At 38.2% G+C, this 26,731-nt stretch overlaps 1 protein-coding gene across 4 annotated transcripts in view; it reads right to left on the reverse strand.

Moving 5' to 3' along the window:
* The window catches only part of MCTP1 (multiple C2 and transmembrane domain containing 1), a 206,082-nt gene that overhangs the window by 61,402 nt on the left and 117,949 nt on the right, over positions 1 to 26,731 (reverse strand). For all 4 annotated transcript variants that reach the window (XM_026044074.1, XM_026044075.1, XM_026044071.1 and 1 more), the window contains one exon: positions 25,165 to 25,284. In XM_026044074.1, coding sequence (XP_025899859.1) covers positions 25,165 to 25,284 — 120 coding nt within the window. The remainder of the gene's footprint in view (positions 1 to 25,164; positions 25,285 to 26,731) is intronic.

Below are 26,731 nucleotides of genomic sequence, written 5' to 3' on the forward strand. Positions count from 1 at the left end.
GAAAGGAAAATACATTTCCTACTTTTCCATTTTTCTAAGGGTGCCATCATATTCTGCAGTGTCTTGTCTTTCCAATTAGCAGAGGCAAAACAAGTCCAAGGCAACAACCTGGCTAGTGCCTTATGAAAGTGCAGGAAACGTGTTTGCTCCCCATTGTTCAGAGCCCTGTTTTGCCACTTCCTCAAATGCAACAGCAAGACAAATGGCAAAACAGATGGCAACATCCTCCGTTCCCATGAGGAGCAGTTTTGCCCTCACACATGGTTATGTATGGTGTAAAACAATGCAAAACTCAATGGGATATTCTTATCTGAAAGAAATGACTCAGAAAATAACACAAAATAATTTTTAGGGTTCCTGGGACTTGACCTAGTTTGGCCTGGTCCCACCAACATCAGCTTTTAATGTCTCTGAGGCCCATGACAGCAATTTGGCACAGAAATACTGGGTGCAAGGTTCAGCACGTCCTTTTCTGGATTGATTTTACAAAAATGGTGGGCAAATACAATAGATACTGGCAGCTTTGCACCACCAGACAATCCTCTCCATGCTATTATTTAAGTCACAATTTTCCATGATTTGAGGGTGCCGTGCCATCACTAGATCCAATTGCATCTTATGTATGTTTTTTCTTTACTGCCTCCCATTCATTCAGGGGCATTTCATTAAAGAGGAAATGAACAAAGAAAGGTAGCTAAAGGCTCCCAAATAAGCTAGCGTGAAGGATAAATATAAAAAAGCCCATGACTTCCATTTGAAAACACTCTTAAAGACTTTGGGAGACATCTTTCTACAATATCGCCCAATCTTAAACATAGAATTGTTTCCTTTTGTTCTGTTTCTTTACTAGAGCACCTTTTTTTTCTCCTCCTCAGTATGATTTCGTAGTATGTAAGTTTGCATTTAAAAGTCTTCTTGTTCATGTTTGGATGTGCATCAACAGTTAACAACTGGGCAGCTACTTTTGAAAGTTTCAAGAAAAACCCTACACAGATGAAACTAAAAATACAGTGACAAGCAGTATTACTGTTTTACCTTCTTCGCTGAATCCTTTTTTTAAAAATTCTTTTTTTTAAACAGATGACAAATCTCAGTGGAAATCTGGTTGAATATTTTCCATCCTGCAATGGCTAAGCACAACCATGCATCAACTCCTTGTATTCCCGAAAACTCTACTTAATTGCTGCTCAGAGTGCTTTAAGCATCACCCAGCAAGCCTGGAGCTGTCACTAAGCAAACCATCACAATGTGCATTAATTAAAGAACAGGTGAAAAGTCAGAGTAAGGCAGTGGTCTAAACCCCAAGTGCACAGGCACCATCCCAAAATTGCCAGGGATAACAGAAGAATCAAATCCTTAACTCTTGAAGTAGATATTGTACAGAGAGTCCTATGTTGAGAAGAACCATGTTCTCCAAGGCCGCATGCAGGCACATGCAAGAAAACTGGATAACCTCTTTTACTTCTGCTTCAGATGGAGGAAGACTTGTTGTGCTTGTGAAGCACCTTAGCTTCCCATCCCTCCGGACATGGACATACCTCGGTGAGGCTGTACTGCCTAGAGCACTGCTGTTCGGGCTTTTGAAATCATCTTAAGTTACCGCAATTTCTTCCAGACTACCACACAACCTTGCCTGCCTATATTTTTAAACATATACTGTTTAATATGGATATACAAGTGGAAAGTGCTCGCTATGGAAAGCGACTACAAAGTGCAGTTTGAGAACTAGTGACTTAGCAGGTTATTATACAGAACAACAAAAGACAAAGAAAGCAAGAGAAAAATGATCATAAAACATAATGAAGTTAAAGAAAAAATCAAGAAGCAATGTTAGTAAGGATGAAAGTGGGAGAAGTTGTACATGTTCCTTATGCTTTAATGCTAATCAGCTTAGGCAGTTAAAAAAAACTAAGGTAATGTCTAAACACTGTCAGATAATTTATTAACTCTTTCATTCTGTTTCATTCTGTGCATTTTGTTACACAGCATTCAGTACTACACTAATGGGGCTTTATTTGTGAATTAACTAACTTTAAACCAACAGAGTATAATATATTATCCAAATTAGCTGCAATTATGAGCCACTTTATTTTCTGGAACATAACTTCATTGCAGGCAGTGCTGAGAGGTAGAAACCACAACTTTATAAATATGTATTTTGTAACTATATCCATGTATAGATTTAGCTACATCTCTCCAAATGAATAACAATTTTGTTTCCAAGAATAAAAAGAATGACAATTGGTTGAATTACTCCTATAGTGTATTTTTATACTTGAATATATTACTTTTAACTTTTACAGAATTTTTTCTCTAGCTCTGATGGTAATCTTTGAATATTTTAGTAGGCGGGTGGCTTTTTTGTTTTTTTTTCTTCTTCTTCCTCTTCTTCTTCACACCACCACAATGAAGCTGTCATTCCTTTTTACTTTAGAAAAATAGAAGAACCAAAACCAAAACACAACCAAACCAAACCAAAACAATGGAAGTTTTCTAATGGTATTCTGACACAAAAAAAAAAATAACATGGTGAAGATGATAGCTTTTTAAACCCACACTGCAAACTTGAACTAAGATGAATTGAGAGAAAGACAGGGGTTTTTGTTTATTTTAAGACACAACTGTGGCACTCAGGTGGACCACCAACTCCTGAAAAGAATTCCAGAAATTTTTTTCCATCAAACTCTGAATATAGAATAAAACATTTTTTCCCCACTGTAAATGCTCTATCTGAATTAAAGTATCTTTAAAAACCTCTCTCCATGGTTTTTGAATCTCCATTTTAAAAATGGTCTTCAGGCTGATTTTCCTGCTACCTAAATTTAAATTTACATACAGGCATAATCAAAAGTTGGCTTTACAGAGACTGAGTAACATGCAAATGTCCTGTCTTCCATTTGGGAAAAGGATGCAATTCCTTCTTCTTCCTTTCCAAAGGATGCCTGTGCACACGTGCATGTGTGCATGTATCTCCTAAAACACACGCATAGGAAGAGCAGAGGGACTGTGCATATCCTGCACCCCAGCTAGATGGGTCATTTTTCAAATCAGCACCTACATATAAATCTCAGTGGCCACTGCTTGGTTACTGCCTTTAAAAATGCAGGAAAAAAAAAAAACAAAAACAAAAGAAAAACCAACAAAACCAAGAAAAAATTTGGTAGCTCTCCAGCTACTTCCAGCTCTTCCAAAAAAAAAAAAAAAAACCTGCAGCACCAGCGAGAATTCACTTCAGTCACGAAGATTGGGACATACCTGGAGAAAGCTCTATTTGCAATTGCTGGAATATCATTTGCTCCAACTGTGCCCGCTTCAGACATCAGAAAGCAGCAGCTTATTTTCTATGCTCTTGCTTCTCCCTGCCACGTGGAGGCATGAAGCCCCAAACACTGTAGAATTATTTTCAGTGTCAATTTCTTGTTTATCACATTTTCCACACTATCTATTTTTTACTAGCTGATAAGTCTCCCTGGGATCTAGATACATCTCTGATAAAGAGCTGTTTGACGACTGCATTCTCAACAAAGCTTCCGTACATACATTTTATCTATATGTAAATACACAAAAGAAAGGCATAAAACATATTTACAAGTATAGGGGTCCCTCTTATTATAGTCAAACACAAAGCAAATGTATGCATGCGCTCATATACATACAGTGATACACGGGGATTTCCATAGGGAAATGGGAAAGTTATTGTTAAAATGTCTGTCATCCTTGCAAGAGAAACAGAAATGAGCTGGGCATTAAATTTGCATACAGCCCCAAGCGCAGAGGTTCCTCTATGTGCAGCGTTCTCCTGTTATTGATGATGGGCATATCTGGCAGGAAGATCCTGTCAGGATTAGCTCAGGAAAAAAAAAAAAAAAAAGGAAAAAAGAAAAAAAACCACATACACCCCCAAGGAGATAATTTGAAGACATACTGAGCATTTGCTGCCGTACAGGAAAATAAACGTGAAATGCACTGCAAACTCCGCACACTGAAAGTTACCAGCAGCCCTCCGCCTCACACCAGGGGATAATCTATTGCAGCTAATTAACACGCAGCCAGGCACCACTCTGTTGGAAACGGTTGCCACTTAGGACTGATTTAGGTCTTGCAAGGCTTAAATAGACTTGGAAAGAAAAGGTCTGCAGCATGAAGGCAGAAGGAAGAAAATAACCCCAAAAGGTAAAATTAAAGTAGCTGTGAAATAAATAGGCTCAGGTTCATTTGGCGGTTTAACTTGCGAGCCAGTTAACATTACAACATTAAGACATAATTCTTTTATAAAAAAACACCAAAAGGCACAGTGCCCTTCCTCATTTTAAACCTGCTTTTGGTAAAGTCAAAACAAATACTAACAACCTATGCTCCAAGTTAACATCAAGCTTTTTCTCTTTTTCTCCTTATAGGTAAAACCATTTTAACAGAGTTTGTCTTCTAACAGGCCTGAAGGTGGAACTGTTCTTTTTAAAATATTAAAGAGATATTAAGGAGACAGCAGATATATACTAGAATCTCTATTATTTTGTTTTTAAAAATTCTAATTGTCAACATACCAAAAAAAAAAAAAAAAAAAAAAGCTTCAACTGAATCAGCTTGGCTACGAGTAGGCAGTGTTTCTCCTCTTCTTCCTCTCACTTCCACTAACTCAATGCTCCTTTCCTTCGAATTTTTCTTGCTGGGAGAGAAAGCGCGATGCTGCTTCAGAAGATCTACATTCTAACCACACAGATGAGGGAAGGTGCAGCCTAACGTATCAAAACAAAGACATGAAAGCACTTCTCCAAATGTTCACAGCTACACGTCGTATTAAATATCTTTACTATTCTTGAATAGTAATTGAAGTTACTCCAAAGACCTCAAGTCCTACTGCAACGGCACGCTAACTTCACTGTACTTACTTTATGGTCAACTCACAGATACCTTTAAAGGGAGATGAGGGGAAGAAAAAAATACGATGACTGAAAGTAAAATCTCTTTGGGCTCAGTTGTCATCCAGAGCCCCAAGCAAACATGACAGAAAAACGTGGACAAGTGCATTGAGGAGATGGGAACATGACTGCAACACGAGAACGTGAATCAAACAATGAGAAAGGATATCTGCCAGTATTGATATGTAACTCCCCAATGGAAAATGAATTCCCTGTGTCTAAAATGGCCAGTTTCAGAATTCAGCAAGGAAATTATATGGGAAAAGTCCTGGTTAAGACTACAGGAGCTTCAGTGTAATTGGTTAGAAACTCTCCCTAAATATCAGATATGGGGACACAGGTGTGCAAGGCCTTAACTATGCTGCTTCCAGTTTGGAAAGGCATCTCTTCCAGCTGCTGATGAACCATCAGCACCCAGCTACACCCTGACAAAGGCAAGAGAGTTGATGCTTGGATAATGCCTAGGCAACGTACACTTCCAGCTGCAGCAACCCCATTTTCCAAGCCTGTCACCACAGCAAGCAGGCATGGCTTAGGACAGCGAGGTGAATATGCTTTAGGGATAATCCCAGAGACAGGGGCCAAGACTCCACCTATAGTTCCTATTTCCTCCCTCTAGTGGGAGCCAACAGGAAACATTAGACTTCTGGTTTTGTCCAGCACATTTAGTCCATTAGACTTCGGGCCAACGTGAATTGCCCAAGACCAGGCAGGGACCAAAACTGGACCTCCTGGGCTCAGGACCAACACTAGATAGCCCTTCTATCTCAGTGCCAAGTGTCTTACACTCCCTCTCCTTCTTTATGTAATTCCTAACAACTATTGACATTTTCCTTTTTTTCTAAAAAATCTGTTACTTCATTGCAAGTGGTTTGAGCAAAATATAAGTCTCAGAATGAATGATGCCTCAACATCTGGTAGGTTACAGCTAGTCATGGGAGAAGAAAAATAAGAGTTTGTTATGAATAAGTAGAATGACAGGGAACTGCTAGTTTTTTATTCCTGTTGTTAGAGAGAAACTAAATTGAACTTTTTACTGGAAGGTTCGTTTGTCTTTTGAACAGAAGTAATAGAAGAATGGCTCAGCTAATATATTTAGAGAAGCAAGGGTTGGAACTATAAAGGGAAACTCTGAAAAGGCTGTTCTGCTAATTACCATTTCATTAACCACTATTATCTTTAATATTAAGTTACTTAATATACAGGCTTATTCTTGTTTCTGCAAATGAATATCCTAGTGGTGCAGAAAAAGAGCTGGGTAGCAGACTCATTGGTGGCATTGGTGATTGGTAGCAGAAATTAATACATTTCATCTTAGAGCAAAATGTTTTTTCTGGGCTGAGAGTAAAAGAATGGGTAGGTTTTAACCTGGTAGTCCTGTTGACCGATTTTCTTTTGAGGATTTCAGATTAGAAGGAAGTCTAGTAACTGCCAAAAGATCTAAAAATGAGAACACTTAATCTTGCTAATTAGAGTAGGAAGGATTCACTCAGCAAGAAAGAAAACATTTTTAAGATTTCTTTGGTGCAATTGCATCTTCTGACCTCCGAGACTGATTCCAACTTCTGCACAAACACCAAAGACTAACCAGAAATAGGACAGCAGTGATGTAAGGAAGGTCCTTAATGGATTAATTTGTAATTACATGTGAGGTTTCCAAACAACACTGTTTCTTGCTTGCTAAATGGTTGAATATTTTACACTAGGGGTTGTGAGTAGATTTCTCACTACAGATGGGTGAAAAATCTGATGATTTTCTGGAGGCATGAATAACTCAAAAGACCAGCTACTTCAGAAAGCAAAAACCCCAAAACTGAGCAGTGCAAGTTTACTCACCGCTCTAAAATATCACCATATTAAGATCAAAGATTTAAGATCACAATTGGCTGTAATTCTTTTTAACTGTCTTAAGATTTTTTATTTTTTATACTACAACTTGAGGCAATAATTTCCCAGCACCAGAAAATGACAATCCTCGACTAGCCATGAAAATACCCTACACGTGACAGAAATGGAGATACTGGTAGTGATCTAGCCACACTCCTTCTGATGTCAGAAATCTAAAAATCAGTGCATTCTAGATCTCATCAAAACTGATTTTAAAATAATTGAAGGTACAGTTACCAAAAATGTAATCCTTCCTGTCGTAAGAGGCTAATCAACGACCAATGCTCTGTCCCAGCTTACTGATCTCAGCAACCAAATATCTGCAGCTTCCATCTAAAAATGAGATAAACTAGGGAAAAACTCAATAAAGTCAAATCTTGATGTAAAACTAGCCTAATGTGAACAGAATCTGGCCTCAGGTTTTTCACATCCTACAAAGTAATACTGGTAATCTCCTAAAACAGTACTTCAATAATGCTTATTCGTGTCAGATTTTGAAAAGAAAAATACATTAAAAGGAGGACCACGATACTCAGTGTCTGCTTTGTGGAAGCTTGTGATTGCCTTCCACTTCTTTCCTTTGAAAATTTGATCTTGTGTCTTGACAGTGACAAATCACTAGTTCTTTGCTCAGTGGACCTTCCTGATAATAGAAAATATTCCTCCCCAAGAGAGGGAATATTTCAGGTAAACACATTTACATGGACTGAGCCTGCCCTTTACTGAAAAGGAGTTTGATCTAATTGCTTGAATGTCATCATAAGACAGAGCATCTTAAATCAGATTATCAGGTAAATTTTAAATGACTTTAAGCACTAAAAATACTTCCTTTTCTTAAAATATTTTATATGGCAACCGTGATATAGAAGTTTTGCATCACTCTAATACTCCATGCGTGGTGAGAGTAAACTAAAACAATCTAATCACCTAAAACAATGACAACCACCACCAAAACAGGGTAGAAAGCCAAAACTGAACTACTAATTTTAGCTTTAGAGTATGATAATATGATAAGTTTATAATGAGATATTGTTTTATTCTCTCTCTTGAGATTTTAAGTTTAGAGTAATCTAAAGTAGTGGCATAAAACTGTATTCCTCTCTGATCTTTTTACCACAGACTCCAACAGATTTCTACCTACGAGAAGCTAAAGAGTAACTTCTAACATACCATCTTTTCAGACAAGTACTTAAATACTCATCCATCATGTTTTCTATATTCTTATTTTTTCTTGTTGAGAAATGAAATACAGAGAAAGGAATATATAGAAAACAGGACCTGCCGTGCCTGCACACTTCTTGTTATGCAAATTGGAGCTTTATGATCTTCGTGTCACATATCCATATTCCTATGAGCAACAGAGGCTTTCCAAACGTGGCTGCTGTCTCGACAGTTTGAAGCAGCTCTTCTAGTTCACCTGGCTGCACCTGGCTAGGAAAAACAGCTAATAAGGAAAATATATCATTCCATTTATGTATTTATTTATTTATTTATTTTTAATGGCTGGATTCCATTCCCCTAAGAATTTGAAAGACAAGGAGGTTTGCATTTTATAAAACTTGCAGAGCGTAGCAGTGTACATGTGGGGACTCGATCTGTGCCTCTTGATGACAAAAATGCATTCTGTTCCAACAAACAAAAAAAAAGAAGAAGAAAGAAAAAAGAAGAAGAAAGAAAAAAAAGGAATGAAAAAGGAAGAAAAGGTGGAAACTCAGGTGGTCTGATCAGGCTGAGATGCAGACTTTTTTTCACCCTGCTACACTGATTCAAAGGTTGGCTGCCACTCACCCACGTCTCTCTCCGAGGTTCTGACCCACAGTACCACATTCACATAATACCAATAGAGCCCAGCTTGTTCACAGGAGGCCCTCAAATGCACAGGGCACCCTTCTCAAACAGCACAGCTCTGAACAGCTCCATCCAGCCTGAGAAAATCAGTAACTTGTCCATCAATAACACATTTGCATTTTTTTTTCAAAAAACTTAGATAATTCCAGCAAAATTAAACACATTCTTAGCCAATAAACAAGTACGCAAAAGAAAATTTATGTACAGATGATGTCTGTCTTTAATGGCAAGTTACAGGAACGTGGCTTTCTTTCTCAGGGCTTTCTTGTCAGATAACAAAACAGAGTAAATGTCAACATTTTATATTCCCGCACGCCGCTCTCAAGGATGAGGACAACAACCAGATCTTCTCTGACAGTCCCGATTACTGAGACGGGAACAAACCCAGAGACATTCTGCATTACTGACAGAAGAGCAACTCCAAAAGCAAAACCCTTCCTTCTGAGAGCGAGGCTGCGGAAAGGGAAGCTGTGGCATGAGCCAGCCGGTACTGGGGCACAAGTAATAAAGCCAAATACGAAGGATAATTTGCAGGGGAATCCTCTCTCTGAAAACTCCTGGATTCAAAAGTAATGCCTTTATTACATTATTTTGCTACTGCATATGCTAGGAAGTTGAAAAGGCAAATAAAAGCCCTGCCAGGCACGGGCATTGGCCCCAGGGCACAGGCCTGAGCCAGCGGCGCAGCGGGTGCAGTGAAACCTGGGCATCGCCCCGCGCGGCAGAGAGCAGCTCTGAGGAGCTGCCGACTCGGATACACCTTGGATCAAGTCCACGGGAAGAGCCAGAGCAAACGAAGTGCCTGGGAGTGGGCTCACACTCAGAGTTTACCTTTCTGATCAGCTAAAAGAGATCAAGTATCACCTCATTTGCAGAACAGAGAAGAAAATGTTATTATATATAATTGTAGAACTATGCACATGTATTAATACCTGATGGAGGGTCTGCTAAAAGGAATAATTACTGGGTACCTCCGAGATCCCTCATTACAGCGTTCGCTTGTGCCTTTCCTCTACCAGCTCCAAAGGGAAAATTAAAAAAGGATATATCTTAAGAGGGAAGTGAATCACAAGGCCAAACAACTTGATGCATAATCTTTAGGCTACTGTTTTAAGATCACAGATTGTCATCAAAGTCTGGAAATTATGCAAATAATAGTAGCTACATTTAGAGGTCTGCACAAGGAAAGACTTCCCGACCTAAATAGTAACTGTGCCTCCGAAAGGCAGTATGTTTCTTTCTGTGATGCAAGGCTGCTACCTACAGGTTTTACAGGAGAATGACACTCAAGGAAGATAGGAAAAAAAAAATCCTATTTTTACGAGAAAATAGCATAGCAGCAGCATTACCAATAAATTAAAACCTTATTAACTTCAAGGGAAAGAACATATATTCTACCAAAAAAAAAAAAAAAGTGGGTTTTTTTTGTTTTTATTTTTGTAACTAATATTCTGGAATATTTTTGGTTAATACAATTTAGCAGTAAATCTCATAAAAGTGGTGCTGCTTTTTTTTTTTTTAATCTATATTTAAATAATATCTATTCTCCTAAGACATTTCTCTTTTTTAATCAACAAGAAAATAATATCTATCTCTTTCTGACACACATTTCGGAGATAAAGGTGACACATAATTTTGGCCCTGCCTATTTAAAGGTCACTATTCAGTGCTTACAATTGCAAACCTTGAAGTTTCCGGCAAGAAATATATGTACCTCATAAAAATATTTCCATCCTACCTCCCTATTACAATTCAAATTCCATAGAATAATTGCATTGAGAGCCATGTGCTCTAGCACAGATATCATGAGATTTCCAATATTTTTAAGACTATGAAAAGATGCTCAGGAAGCTTCAGGAATTTACGTATGTGCCTTTCTTCCCTGCATCCTTCACACGCTCCTTTCTTCCTCTATGCAGGTAAAGTCTAACAAATGGTTTACACCTACCTGCAAATTTACTCTTGGGGACCCCCTTATTGATTTGAACCCAGCTTAAAAGTGATTTGAATCTGCTGGAACAGGCTCACGTGGGGAAGCCTTCCCACCAGGGGCCAAGGGATGAGCCCAGGATGCTGAAGATGCTCCTGGAATACAACCAGTAAGTAACAACAGTAGTAGCAACGGCAGCACTTTGTTGCATTTAAGCATCAACTAAGATTTGGGCAAGGTACGCACTAAAACAAATGTCCTGCCTTTTTTCCAGAATAGTGACGCCCCCACCCTTGTTTTAGGAGTATAAATTTAGGAAAAAAAAGGATAAAGTGCATTTTATATTACACAGCAATATCCAAGAATTTATTTTTCCCTCCCAATACAGAGTTCAGCACTTTTGTGTTTAAAGGCTGTATTTTTATATCCATAGCATCAGAAGGACATAACTCTGTCAAAAGTACAATTAAATACTTTTTAATATAACTAGCAGGCTATGAAAGGGAGTATTTTAAAAGGAGTTATTTCTGTGGCCATTTGTCCAACTCCTGAATACCTTCCCCTGGCTATACCACGTGAAAGTCTGCTTCTATTTGTATCAACTAATTATGGAATTTAAAATTAGTTATCCAATGAGCTGAAAAAATGTTTTTTTTTTTTTTTTAAACAGTCCTAGTTGTACAGAGCATATTGATTCCAGCACATTTCTGAAATAATCAGGACATATTATTAACTACTTCCAGGTTACTTACAAGGAAAAATAAAATATCAAAAAATTAGACTTAGAATTGCAGGGGGGAAAAAAAAGAAAAAATGTTGATGTAAGATATATTATGAAATAAAAAATATATAGTAATGCTAAATAACTTTATTCCTTTACTGTTACATAACTAAAATACAATTTAGGGGCAAAATATTTTGATCTTACTAATCTTTCTACTGATTTTTAAACTCAAGCAATGAAGAAAATTCAATTCACAGTTCTCAGATGAAATTTCAAGGGTACTTTTTTCCAAAAATTATCAGCCATTCTTTTCTCATTTTCCGAAACTGTAAATTGTTTATGTTATTTTAATGACATTCTCCTATAGTTAATAATATAACTATATCACAATTAAATGAGCTCAATTCTATTTTAATTAAGGAGATAATCCTGAATCATTCTTTTTAATAGAAATGTCTCGCTATAATTAAACTGTTCAGACAACGTTGTAATGAATGTTGAAGAGAGAACCACATAAGCTATAACAGCATACTCATAACAAATTTGCTCTGAAATTAATATTTCAGACATTTAAAAATACTTTATGCCTCCTCTACAGTTGCCTGTAAATTAAGTTGCCTTACCCACTGATTGAACTTCTTCATATTTTATTTAGTTCTCCCTATTTTTAATTGCACCACAAGGCTCCACAGTTAGTGATAACACTCACAGGTTGCAGGAGGAATGTTAATAAAAGTTCCTACCAGCAGTTTCATTAGGCAATCTAAATTTTAAATCACATGCCCATATCTTTTTATTAATTACTTGCTTGAGTTAAGCTAACGTATCAAAATGGAAACTCATTTAGTATTTTAGATTTTTTTTTCAAACTAAATGCATTGAGTTTTTCCTAAAAATAAGGAAAAAAGGATGACTGAATACCCCTATCTTACTGGCAAACAGGGGCCTGTTAATTACTGTAAAAATATTTATGGTTAGAAAAATGTAAATATTCTTTATTTTGCTGAAAGCACAAGTGAATAACTTTTACACTTAACTATCATTCTATAATCATAGCTGACTTCAAATTCAAAAGATTTCTAGTTAAATATTTTTACCTTGTTCTTGTACTTCACGTATTTTCTAATATTCACATCTTCCTTGAATTGCTATGACCTTTTGTTGCACAAAATTTCTATCAGGAAAACTGCTGTCACTTTGCTCCTTGTTCATTCTGCCTGAAATGCCCATAAAGTTCCTCAAAACACCCACTGAAACTTAAAAAGGAATAAAATAAACATATGTCCTTCATGAAGGCTCCCTGACCTCTGATATCATTCACTGTTTAGAAACCCATAAAAGAATAGATAACAAATATATGACTCACAAATTATCAATTATGAAAAATAATCTGAGCTAGAATGCTGCCCTAATGCAAAAAGATGGATTACTTGTCATAAGCCAATAAAGCTTTTGTTTGCAAATCCAATATCTCATTTCTTTCCTTCGTGTTGGGAAACTTGAAATGATCTTTAAACTGCATTAAGTTAAAAAAAAATGCACGTATCAGAAAGGTGAACAGCGCGGACACCCCCAGAAATCATCTGCCACTTTCTTAAGCCCATTTATATTTTAGATTCAGCTATGGGTGTAAAACAAAACAAAAAAGGAATCACGGCAGCCGCGAGGAGGCTGATGACAAAGCGAGCAGCTCGTCTCGTGCGTTGGAGGCGCCCGCGGTTTGGGCTCTACCAGGCAGCCCTTACGGCGAAGCTACTCCCCAAGAAGTGCCATGTGTGCCACTGCCAGGCAGGCAGCACAATTTAATTAGCCAATATCAGCACTTAAGAGCACGGCCAGCCTGTGTTTTCAAGCACTCCTCAGGGCTTACACGGGGGTCCGTAGGGTTTGGGGTCTACTTTGCTCTCTGTGATTTGGGGAAGGGGGGATAGTCTGGGTTTTAGAAGAAGAGGTTTTGGGAGATGCCTGGAAAATAAAATGAATGCCAGCCTAGGAAGGGAGCTGCTGAGGGGTTACCTATGGAGAGCCCTGCCCGGCGAGGCAGCAGCAAACTCATTACTTTCTCTGACTGGCAAATGACAGGATTGCTCAAATCTGGAGATAAAGCAAGAGGAGCTTTATTCCCATCCTGAAACCACAACCCCCCCCTGCTCAGGCTGCTCATCCTTTCTCCTTCTCTGCAAATTGTGGCCCCAGCGCTCGTAGTATAATGCAATGGAAAAGAAAAAAATAGCAGCAGGAATGCTATTCATGCACGTACGCACGGGAACTGCCCCTATTAGGCTCAGCTCTGGTTCAACTTGTGATCACCGCTTCACAAATGACTTTCTCTTTGCCTCCTTCGGCATTTACAAGCATCTTTGGCTAACGAATTTTGGTCCCATCAAGTCAGGGTCCCTAATTTTTAAGTAGCGCCAGTCCCGGCTCCCACCTACCCCGCGCTGTGAGAAGCGGCCAAAAGATTTAATTAAAATAATTCAATTTAAATTAGGTGAATTAGAGGCTGCGAGCAAAGGAGCAGGAGGGCGAGCGCGGTGCACGGCAGGCAATGAAGCATACTAACCAGCGATGCCCAGGCTCAGCTCCCGGGGTCACGGATCCGCTGCCCGCTCCCAGCTCCGGTGGGGAGCGAGCCTGGAGGCGGCTCGCGCCTCCGCGCTGCCCGCGCTGCAGGCGCGGGGGGGATTAACTACGTTGTCACTCACTAATGACAGCTGCCAGCTGATTAGAAACCACATTAAGGTCTTAACTTTAACTTGGCTGATCAGGAAGATCAAATTCCCATAACTGGCTTGATTTTTTTTTTCTATTAAAAGAGGAAAAAAAAAAAAAAAAAAGAGAATATGAGAGAAGCAGGTTGCACATTTGCTACCAAAGTCAGAATACAAGGAACACACAAGTACTCGACTGTAAAAAGGAACTTCCATAAATTAAAATACCATGACCAAGTTAGACCAGCCTCATCAGCACCACTCGCAAGAGCTTAGTTCTCCTAGGCATATAGGACAGACGTTTTAAGTAATATTTAATATTTTTTTCCTAATACATGTAAGCAACTGGGGTCCAAACTATAAAAGGAAAATCTTTCTTGAGTGTTTGGACATATTCATAAGGAAAACAGGACATGAGGAGAACAAGGCTGCTGTATTTTCTGTAAAAAGGGAAAAAAGCAAATATTGCAACACATGAACCGGGCAGTCCTTATGGTAATCGTTCACCGGCCAGGCTGTTAGTCAAGGCGATATTCATATCCACGCTCGGTAAACCAATAACTTTGGGATATTCACCATACAGACAGAAACCTTTCTTCTTTGTCAGCACTTTTAAGCAAATTCAAAACAGATGCTTAATGCTAAGGCTGTAATGAAAATATTTCCTTCACAACCTACAGCTCTGATAAGGCTGCTCTCGGAAATATAATGGTTACACGTCGCTTCCCTGGCTTTAACAACCCCTTTCTTCAGCCTCGCGCTCTATACAATGTAGCCTCTATTTGCACCCATTCAGGACTCAATTACAGATAAAGTTACAGCAAATTTGTTTGCTCTAAAAAGCAGTGAGGCCTAATATCCCTCGAGTAATAACAGCCTTGTCTTGCATTCAGAAGGAGAACTGGCATCGCTTTCCCGCGGAAACAAATGCCGCTTCCCGGGACAATGGAGCCGTTCTTGGAGCGCGGAGCGGGGCCGCCTGCCCTGCAGGTGCAGGAAGGTGGGAGGCCCTTGGGCCCGGCGGCTCTTGGAGGTAACTCCACTCGCACGGAGCGAGCAAGCCACGCTCAGGTGAGCCAGCAACTTGCCGAGATGCATCCCGCTCTCTCGGGTGGAACAGGGCACCTGCTGCAAGACGGAAGCAGCTCGGGAACAAAGCAGAAGTGTCTCATGAGGTTACAGCACCACACACAGCTCCCCTCGCTCCCGCCACCCAGGATATTCCCACATGGGAAAGGAAGACTTAAATAACGGCCTATCCGTGCACTGAAGATATTTTCCAAATGCCTTAGCTAATACACAGTAATGAAAAAAGTATTTTTAAAACTGTGTTTCACTGGAGCTACAGAAGGGAGCATTAATATCCCATATTCCAAACACTACTCAGACTGATCTCAAGTTGCAAAGCTATGAATGCAGTGACGTGAAGCAGAACACTCAAAATGCACAAGGCGAAACACGCTCTGAGAAGGTGTCCTTAGTTACCTCCTGTTGCAAACATACCATTGTTTACGTGTTCCAACACCATTCCTTAAAGAGGAAATTAAAACATTTAGGGATTTTTGAGCATTGTTAATGCGCTCTTACGCTATTAATCATTATCTTGGGAAAATTACATTGCGTTTTATATACTATGACATTTTTATTAACTCATAATCTCTTTGCTAACAGTAAGTGCTTTAAGTAAGTAATAATTAAGATGGCAGAAAATATTTTAAAAAACTACTTTTAAATTCATCAGTCATGCTAAAGGACTATAGTATCTTCTGGCACTAGATCTTATTTAAGGTAAAACAGTAAAAAAGAATACTGTACTTAAAACAGAAAATAGTCTTTCCTGCTGTCTTAAAAGGATAAATTACCATTAACAATATCTCCTAGAGCATTGATCACTCGTCTTCAAAAGAACTGGCTAATTTTAATTACTATTTTTTTCCTGCAAATTTAAGAATTTATCATTGAAATCTCAAATCCAAATGGATTTCAGGCCTTCTGGTCTGAGATAAGGAAGGGATTTTCCCTCTCTTTTATAGATGAGAGAAAAAATATATATATAATCTATATATATATATACCTATATATATATATATCATGATACAAAGAACAGTAATATCCTAAGAGTTGACTTGAATAAGATTGAGAATATTACAGAAAAGAGATCTCAAACTGAACACAAACTTTTTTTTTTTTTTTTTAATGCTGTCAGGAAGTGCCCATCTCCACTCATTAATGAGCAGTGTCTACTTAGGGAAGCCAGTCTATTAGAACTGAAATACCAGCACCCTTAACCACAGCTTCCGTACAGTTCCAGATAGAAAAATCATGTCCTCTCTGTTCAGCCAACGCTGCCCACTAATTGCCCAAGAAGTTCTGGATGTGTAAAGCCACTTTTAGCAGACAATTCCGCAGTGCTAACAGTAGTTGCAAGCACAGTGGTCAATCTCAAATAAATATGACTACATTAAGTTGCTCTTTACATTTGAAAATAGTAGGTTCTTTTTACAGGATTTGCATCTCTGGAAAGACGCATACCATACAGTTGGTATGTTGCAACTTCAGAGCAGCAGCAATTCTGCTGATGCTGTTCATGGAAACACATAAAATCCAAACACTTGCCAGGCAGTTGCCAGTCTATTTGGTATTGGGTGCAGTCTCTTGGCTTAGAGTTACTAGCTCTTCTTTCTCTTCCATGACAATTCTGAGTACAACCTGAGTCCTTTCCATCAAAGAAGTGTTATACTTTGATTATTTTGACCCAGCTATTAGTCCGGAATAAATAAAATCTACCAAAAAACCCCTCAAAATTATGCTTTCATTAGGTCATCCTATAAATAGATTATAAAGTTATAAACTGTCATATATTAAAGGATAAAATAAAATATTACATTCATATATAATACTAAAAGCTATAAACAGATCTGAGGATGTATTTTATTTTTTACCATGTCAAGCTAAAGAAAGTACTGAAAGGGTTGTTTTTATCAAACCAGTGGCTATGTGAGGTTTCCTGTTCTCTTTCAAGGTCACCTGCAATGCTGCTTTCCTGCAGAAGGTAAATCGCTCAAACATGACATTCAGCAAGAAGCTAACATTCCCTCTGCAATTTGCACGAGCAGGTTACACGTACTGAAAAACTATGTGAGCACCACAGTTCTTCCTGCTCTTCACATTGCTGTGACCAGCCTAAGTGCAAAAGAGACCATTGTAAACACCCAAAAATGTGGCACAGGCAAATTCCCTCCTAACTTAGCTGCTCTTGGTTTGGCCCCTTAATTAAGAAAATCTGAAAGAGAGGAGGTTGGTGAAGAACACCTCACATTTACCCTGTTGGCCAAGAGAGCCAACGTCTCTCTTGCCAAAAAGGCAGGATGAAAGAGCACAGCAGATTGTACCACACTAGTTATACGCGGTGAAACCTCCCGGGTAATTTTGGCTATGGCTGCTCAAGGTATTTTTTGAGACTGTTCGTTACACCGATAAAACCAATTACTGTTAGTCATATGGCACATGCTGCGATCACGCCATTATGACACTAACAGAAATAAAACATATCAATTTTTTTTTTGATTAACAGTCTGGATTCCAGTTTCTATGACCAAAATTCAAATGATAAAATGGAGTAACAAACACGTGAGACTCTTTAAATACATTTGAAACATTACAAAGTCATCCTATTTTCTCTCAAGTAAAACTGAACATATTGAAAATTACTTTTCCTTAATTCTTCCAGTCACAGTCACTTAGAGTATCACCTAACATCTACATACCTCTTCTACAAGCAATTACTATACAGAGATAAGTACACTTAAGATTGCTTAAGAAGCATTAAGAAGAACTTGGTAACTTCATTTTGTTCTTTCTAACCCTCTTATATGTCTTATTTTGAAAAGCTTTGAAATGCTGCTTCTCTCTTTGATTGCCCTCACTTTGGCTTTTCTCATGAGCATACGATAGATCTGGTTATTGCCTTTTTCTCTTTCATACTGATTTTTTTTTTTTTTATGAAACATTAGTGGATATTAACCAGTAAATGTTCCAGTAAAACTGGCACTGCCCATAATCCTTCTGCTTCCAGGCAGAGCACTGTAACACCTAAAGCTGTTACAATAAAATCTAAGTAAAAAAACCTCACTTTTAACATCATTTGATACGTTGGTTCTCACATGACTTAACTGAAAGAGGATGAGAATGTAAATATTTTATAATCTGTCCACATAAACTATCTACATAATCAAAATTTAAATGGCCTGCAGTGACTGTGAAATAGAGACTTGGGGAACCCCAAGCCGGCAAGACACAGACTACTTAGGACCTTTCATTACCGTCATCATTATTGTCTGAATCCTCCCAGGTGCAATGTTTGGGTTTTATTCAGGAGCATTGCAACGCTCAGTAGGGCAGTGAGAGCAGGGATGCACCATCCTTGCTTGGGATGCCGCCCATTTCCAGGCACATGGATGCACAGTGCCAAGTGTGCATGGCTTCCAAAAACACAGGCGGAGCAGGCAGCACCGTAGCAGGACCATGGTGGACAAGCTGTGCTTGGCTCTCCTCCTCAGGGACACCACGTGTGGCCACAGACCAGTAAAAGTCTATCCCCTTCTACCTCTGTGGTAGCCTATGTGAGATATCCTCTTTATTTACCTATGACACAGCACTCCTGTATGTGTGATGAAGGCTAAAATAAAGTTAACACTTCTAAATCCGGCTCATCACAAATTACACTAGCTACTTCTTTTCTCTGATATTTATTGTCTTGGAGTTGCAGTGGTTGCAACACGGCACTAATTTTCTGTCACTGGAATCTATAACTTTTTACACATTACTTGTAGCAAACTAAGCCTGGACTACCATTTTTCCTTACTTGTATATAATCCTTTGCAAGTACATAAATCCTGCTGTACTGACCACTTATGGAAAAAACAGCAAACCAAGGGACTGCAGTAGTGAACACATATTTCAGAATCAAGACTCAATCTCTCAGAATTCTGTTATCTAGTTTTGTACTGAAATCTTTGCACTATCTCCTCAAAGTCTGAGGAAAAGCTAAGCTCATTTTTAGAACATTATGGATAATATTCCAAACATATGATGGCAAATAATACTCTTTTTCTTAATTTTTATGTTTTTTTCTGATTAATTGTATATGGTGCTTCCAACATATCAACTATCTTTTTTTAAAGTTGTCGGTTCACTAACAGTAAGAAAAGGAAGAGACAAAAAGAACAGTCTGCTAAGTAAGCGGGTGGCTTAGGATACCACGGATGTGTTCTGCCATATAATTCCTGTTTCCACCAGACACAAATCAAAGTCTCTTTACTTCATTTTGTTTTGTTACATGTGGAAAGTATTTCCCTACACCACATAGGTATTTTTGAGGTTGAAATTCAATTAGGATTAAACAGATGGGGTAGAGAGAACCTGAGGCCAACCTGTGCCCTCCTAGAAAGGCAGCTGGAGGGCACACAGGGTGCTCTACATTATCTAAAATGGCACCAACTCTGTGCTTAGGCAATGAATCACACTCCTAAGCTGCCTTAACAAGTCTGCAACCACTCCAAGTTAGGTAAAAGTAGTTTTTTAAAACAAAATAAAATACTAGAGCAAAACATCTGAGGCAAAACACTGTCCAGTCTCGCTTTGCACCACACATACAAATACATAATATGCCATACGTAAAATGTCTCAAAACCCAACACAGTGCTGGAGTATATTCCATGGATTGACGAGACTAAGTGTTCCCACATCTCTACTGCACCTTGATGGTGACAGGAATCACAGGTTTTGATGGTTACGGCTGCTGGTGTGTTCTTTAGGTATGAAGTGTGGATCCCACACCATCACATGCACCAGGATCTATCAGCCACACCTCTGCTTATTCCTTTATGTATTTTCCAAAATATGGCATGGGGTAAAGTTAGGTGTTGCAGAAAGATCCAATGTCACTGTATTTCTCTGCAGTAGTCCCACATTAATTCTACTGCTTCATGGAAAATCAAGAGGGAGGAAATAGGATTGAGATGCCTGTTTGGTTTTTTGTTTGTTTGTTTTCTTTGGGTTGTTGTTGTTGTGTGTTTCTGTTTTCTTTGCCTTTTTTTTTTTCCTTTTCTTTTTTGGCCTGCTTTACTTTTACAAGAAGAAAAGGACAACAGCCTGGCATAGCTCATCTCTTTCTGGTTGATGAAGATGCAGCTGACAAAAAGCTGAAAGACCCTTGTGCTGTGCGTGCCTTGCATCAGAAATGAATTTTGTACCTGGCTTTGCCCCTGCCTTGTCACTCTGCCTTTGCAAAGCTCTCTTTTGAGAGCTGAGAGTATTGACAACAACAGGAATTTCTGGAAGGGCTTTTTTTAGGATTTTAGGTTTTTGCAGCCACTGTAACAGCACCTCCTCCAATTTAAAATTCTGGGCAACAGGTGGCAAGGATGGATCACATTTGATCTGATGGACTGCCTCAGGCAGCTTTAGTAAAAAGCAATTCAAAGACGTTTATGTCATCCCCTCAAAAATGGCATTGCCGATGGAAATACCTATGAGCTCTTAAACACACTTGCAAAATACCTGCAGAATTCTTGTCATCCCACATTTTGCACAATAATTAATGAGCATATTAGCACATTCTCACTCCTTATGTTGCCCTATCAACTCACTCGCCAAATACTTCACCCGTCAATGTTTTTAAAAAAAAAAGTTAATGTTTCATACACAAGACCATCTTTTTATTCTTACTTTTCCTTCCTTTTTGGTTCTGATTAATTAACATCACACCACTTCTAAATGGCATATATATAGAAGAGAACCAACACTTAATCAAAGGCTGGGAGACTATTATGCCATATTCACACATGAATTGTGTAACATCAGAAGACAAAGTGAAGGTGAGTTAGACCTGACAAATGACTTGGATGTAGGGTTGAGTCATTTTATCAATATTTCAAAGCCCAAGAAAGAAAAATATTTTCTGTATACAAAAATACACAGCTATAGAAAGATTGAGAGGAATAATAATAATAACAGGGAAAGAAGAATGTGTTACAGAAAGCTTTACCTTGAGGAAATGCTCTGAAAAATACATGTCTGATCGGACAAAGGTACTTTGCTTCCAAACAAGAAAAGAAACAAGTTTATTTTATGAGTAACATTTAAATGTTCAAGCAGGCAATTAAAGTGCTTTACTGAGGCCATTTTGGGACACCAAATACTTTGAAGATTGCATATTCCCTCATATGTCATGTTCAATGTTCCTCTAAGTAAAATATGTGGCTCCCTTTAGTTATTCAGTTATGAATTGTACTTTAAAGGCAAGGGGACATTTTTGATAATGCACATCTTAAACTTTTCATTAAACTACCAAATTTAAATTCTACCTTTTTGTGCACTCTGACATTTTTGTCTGGCATTTTCATTAATTTTGCGACATACATAAATGTAGCTGAAATGTTAACTGATCAATACTTTGTCTCTCTCATGTAGCACTAGAGCGAAGCTCCCCAAGGACCACGCAGCAGTACAGAAATTAAATGTGTAAAATATCAAATGTTAATGTTAAACACAGCAGCACTTACTGTATAACGACTGAAAAGGCTAAAAGAATTCCAAATGGACAGATGGTAGCACAAATTATCTACAATCACATTTAAAGATTAAAGTTTGTCCCGTAAAATAATTCATTGACTCACGTTGAAGTGTGTCCTTTTACTGATAGCTCGGTTGTCCAATTATTTTTGTGCTCATTACAGTGAGAAATGACAGTACTGGAAAAGAGAGCATACACTTCCCCCCCCGCTACATTGCACCCACTGACATCTGCAAGAACACAAATGTCTGGTCAAGAGGCTGATGGAAATTAGGCCCAATTTACCAGACATTTCAGTGCCCACAGTCGATTAATATGAAGGAGAGAGAAAAAAAAAAAAGGACACTTTTGCATACTCTAGCACAGTTCTTACGCATGAAGCATATCATATTACCAAACTAAGAAAAAAAGTGAAAAAAATATTAAAATTGCTTAAAAACTGCTTCAAATACATCAAATCAAATGAATTTACAGCAAATGTTCTCTCTCTATATATTTTCTGTTCTTTTCACTGTGTTTAGATGCTTAAGAAGTATAATCACAAAGAGGTTACATTTTCTTTATCAGCCTCTAGGCAGAACAGGGCTACTTAAGATGAAAAAAAAAAATAAAATGCAGTTTGGGAACTAAAATGTTAATTTAACATTGTTGCTATTCATAGCTGTTATTTATCAGAAAAGAAGAGATACAAACAAAAGGGAGGGACAGAATATCAAGTTTCCTGGCATTTTAGATGCAAGGTCACATCACTCTAGCCAGAATCGACCCCTAGGTTTCACAAGTTATTTACAAATGCTTTGGAATACCTGAAAAATAATGCCTTAATAATATAAGTGTCACCATAATCTCAAAGCCATCCTATAAGAAATTACGTTTGGGCAGCAATTATTCTTCTACTGAGAATTAATGAGGTAAAGAGAAAAAAAAAAGTCAAAACCTTAAGTCCCTCAGACAAAATCTCAGTGAAGGCAATGAGGTTACAAAATACAACACAGACTCATCACATACTGTTTAGTCCAGGAAATGCTTTATCAGAAATCCACAAACTTAACTCCTAGATCTCCAGACAGAACATGTAACGCCAGTGGTTGAGCTGGTACCTTTTGATATCTTTGGCGGGGAAGGGGGGGAAGAGACACCATGATAAAACTTTAATAAAGTATATCTTTTTAGATCAATGTTGAGACTACTTAAGAAGGGTGACCTTAAGTAGAGCATTTCAATATGCAAGGCACAAAGCAGGTAGCTGTTTCTTAATACAGTGCGCTCATCTTTACAGAGTGGTACGCTGAGAAGTGAAGACATGAGGTGAAGCAAGAGAAAAAGGGAGAAGGGTACCAATGGTTTGGTATGGGAGGGCAATATAAGATCAGAAAAAACAACCCCATATTATGTGAAATGCCCATAAATTGGCATTATGATACCATTGAATGTGCATCTTTAAGCCCACCAGGAAAGAAGAAATGGCTAACTGAAAAGTTTTTCACTACTACATTATTTATTAGTCTGCCTACAGAGCTGGAAACCTACATAAGGGCCTCTTTCTGCTCTCCTTTCTGGCACTGACACTTCACTGTGACATTCTGTAATCTCTGGGAGACAACTTCAAGAAGCAGCTCCATTTGTGTAACAGTGAAGAGATGAAAAAGATACATAGATATTCAATGCTTTCACAGAGCCTACTGAATTCCAGCATAACCTTAGTACCAGCATAAGTCAGCATTAGACATGCACATATTGCAAAAAAGATGCAGGATGTTCCAGGGACACACTACAGCTACGAAACTCTAGAAATCATCTAAATCCAAATTTTTGCTGTCTGGGCAACCACAGTAGAAGTTCATGCAGCTTTGGCTTAGCTAACAAAAACTCGGGCTACAAACAGTTTGTTGGAGAGAGGGATGCTCTGATTTTTGGAAAGGACGCCAAACGCCAAACTGAAGCACGGGCCAAACCTTCTCTTTGGCAGGCAGGCACAGCCCCGAGGCTGACATAAAGCATCCGTAACTACCCCGGAGCAAAACTGTTATCAAGAGGAAACTATTAAAAACAAAAGCAGACCTAAATTCATGCAATTAGAAACAGGCTTCTGCTTCAACGCACTGTAACTACAGTAATGAAGTATATCTGCTATGGCCCCCAAAAGTTCTGCATTACCTATTTGCAAGTATTTGTTATGACTCTGCATTTGTTCTATGATCAGAACAATTATGATTTAATGGCACCATGGCTTAATGAAAGAAACCATTTCACTTGCCACAAAGCACAGGATGTCACTGCACCTCCCTTCTTCCCACTGATAACAGGTGTTTCACAGCCGCATTGAAAACAGAACTGGACAGATGAGGACTTACTCATCTGTGCAGTAAAAGCAGTATGGACATTTGAGCAGAAACATATGTGGAAACATGCAAAAACATGACTAGAAACACAGATGAAAGAGACCATCCCTCTAAAGTAAACGTCAGCAAGTGTATTTACATTTTTGCAGAAAATCAAGTAAGTAGAGATATCAACATTTCAATAAAAGGAGGATGAAAAAAAATAAAGGCACCATTTGAGCAGCAAGTATATCCCCTGTACTCTCGACGAACACCATAGGTATCCGTTGCTTGAAAACTTGCTGCTATCTTTTGACAGGCTGTGAGAAGTTTAACCTGTCACTTGGTACAAATTAGGCCCTGCTGGGAAAAGCTCCCTGCCAAGGAGCTGAAGGTCCAAAGCACCCGGATTTTGCTGCAAAGGCAGCTCCAACGGCTGCTGTGACTTCTCCAAACCCCAGGCACCTCAGCTAGGAGCACGATCACTAGGCTCCCACTGTAAATCCCCCAAACCACAGTCTGCTGGCCACATATATGGTAGATATGCTCTACACTTCAGTATTTCTGCCAACTTCATATATGTAGATGTTCCAGCAAGGGTGTTTTTTCTCATGGCGAAAGGCACACAAGCAAAAACCAAATAGCAACAGTGGCCTTCTCTGCAGTGCACATCATTCTGAATGTAAAATGTAGCTTACCTGGAAAATCCAATCTGTGATTAAGCTGGAAATTTTCCAAATATCACTATAATTAAAAGGACTAATATAAATAAGCTAATGTTTGTGGAGAATTAGTATTTTATTTTAAATCCCAAAATATTGAGCTATGACCAAAAGTTGACATGTTGACATTTAAAAGCCTACCAGTTCAATGACACTTAGAATTTCTAGATTTTTTGTTTGTTTCTTAATCAAACATACGTCAGCAAGGTAGCAACTACAATGTGTAAGAAGATGAAGATGTATCCATGATTTGTCAACTGTATCACACACTTACCTTATTACCTTTACCTCACTAATATCTTACTATAAAGCAAAGCAGTTTTTTTGTTCTTCTTCCTCGAACATTTTAAACCTTCTTTTTTTAATATGAATAAAGATTTGAAATAGCTTCGTAAAGCAAATAAATAAAACAAATAGCTTCCCCTTCCTCCCTCCCTCAACAGATCCAAACTGGATTATTTCTCATTCTAGAACACATAGACATTTTGATGACACTATAAGAAAAACAAGTGTTAAAAGATCATACCAAAAAAGCAGCGAGACTTCTTGGGGGTGAATCCCAGTCAAAGCAGCTGTTAACATAATAGGCAGCATTTATGAGCACCATGACACAACGCTTCATGCGGATAAAGTTTCTTAACAGCAGCTACGAAAAAGATGAAAAAAATGAAAATATTTTAAAATCCCTAAAGGCTCACAAGAGGGTCATGCTTAACAATATTGCCACTCTGGGTAAAGATGGAGCAAACAATGCATTTATATCCTTAACTGGTAAAATGAGTTGACAAATTTTGGAAGAATACTCTTAAATCCTCCAAAGTGGCAATAAACTTCAATTCAATTAAAAAAAAGAAGTGAACAAATCAGTGAATCATTTGTGTCCTGGACAGCACATGCAATGCTAGCTAGGTAAGACAACTGGTAATTCCCAGAAAATGTGGCTATTTTAGTACACTGCTGCATCAGCCATCTGTAAAGATCCCTTTTCTTAGTCTAAGTGGGCTTAGGAGGGGATATTCTATACAAGCTAATATCAAAAAAAAAAAAAAAAAAAGAATAAAGAAAAGAAAGAAAAGTGGCTATTTAAAGTTTATGGCTCTTGCCATCTGCAAGGAGGCACAATGCCGTTTTCTGCTATGAAAGCAGGGAGAAGAAGAATTCTTGAAGAAAAGGCCTTCTTGTTTTGTGGTTGGAACAAGGGTGAAAAATGCAGCTTTAGCAACTCCTTTACTCGCAGCCATAAAGGAAGCTGCATTCTGCCTGAAATCTTTGCAATGAAATAAATCGGGCAATGTAAATAAAATTCATCCAGCAGTTGATCTGAATTATGCTCACGTTCAAAGGTTCATTGCTACTTCTACAAGAGTGCTGCAAAAACAAGAAGAAGTTTTAAGATTTCTGCCTTTGCAGCGAGCTGAACAAAAATCCTACTCCCACAGTACAGTCAGAAACCCGGTTACCCCTAGATAAAATACTTCAGTCATGGGATGTAAAAAAATGCATCAAAATTAAGGGGAGAAAAAAATGGAGAAGTGTGTTTAAATATTTTTTTTCTTAGAATCAAAATAAAAAGAAAAAAATAAAAGAGGCAAAAATACCTAGGGGGGAAAAAAAAAAAATAAAAAAAATGAGTGAGGTTCCACAGACTTTCAACGCAGGTGGTTCTCCAAAGAGTAAGCAATCTGTTTTTGTTTTTTTTTTTTTCCTCCATCTGAGATTCAAATCTTGCTCAACTCATTTAAAATTTGGCTAAAGGAATGCTGCAAGATCATCTACTCTTGGAGGAAAAAAAAAAAAAAAAAAAAAAGAAAGAGAGATCTTTCAGGTCAAGGTTAACAGCAAAAATTTATGCAAGACTTGGTTTACATGCACCTGTGCTATCACCTGATACGTGTGGAACCTGAGGGTTTCAACTGTGCTCTTATTCACATATTTCATGGAAATCAAGCTGCAATTTATAAAGAGGAGATAGAATAAGCCCCTGTATTTTGTTTCTACCTTTTCCGAGGTATCATGCCTTTTTTTTTTTTTTTTTTTTTTTTTTTTTAATGCAAACAGGTGAGGGAAACATTATTCTTTACCTCCTACATCTT

Source organism: Nothoprocta perdicaria, unplaced genomic scaffold (assembly GCF_003342845.1).
Source record: "Nothoprocta perdicaria isolate Ctin4 unplaced genomic scaffold, notPer1 scaffold_35, whole genome shotgun sequence".
Taxonomy (NCBI): domain Eukaryota; kingdom Metazoa; phylum Chordata; class Aves; order Tinamiformes; family Tinamidae; genus Nothoprocta; species Nothoprocta perdicaria.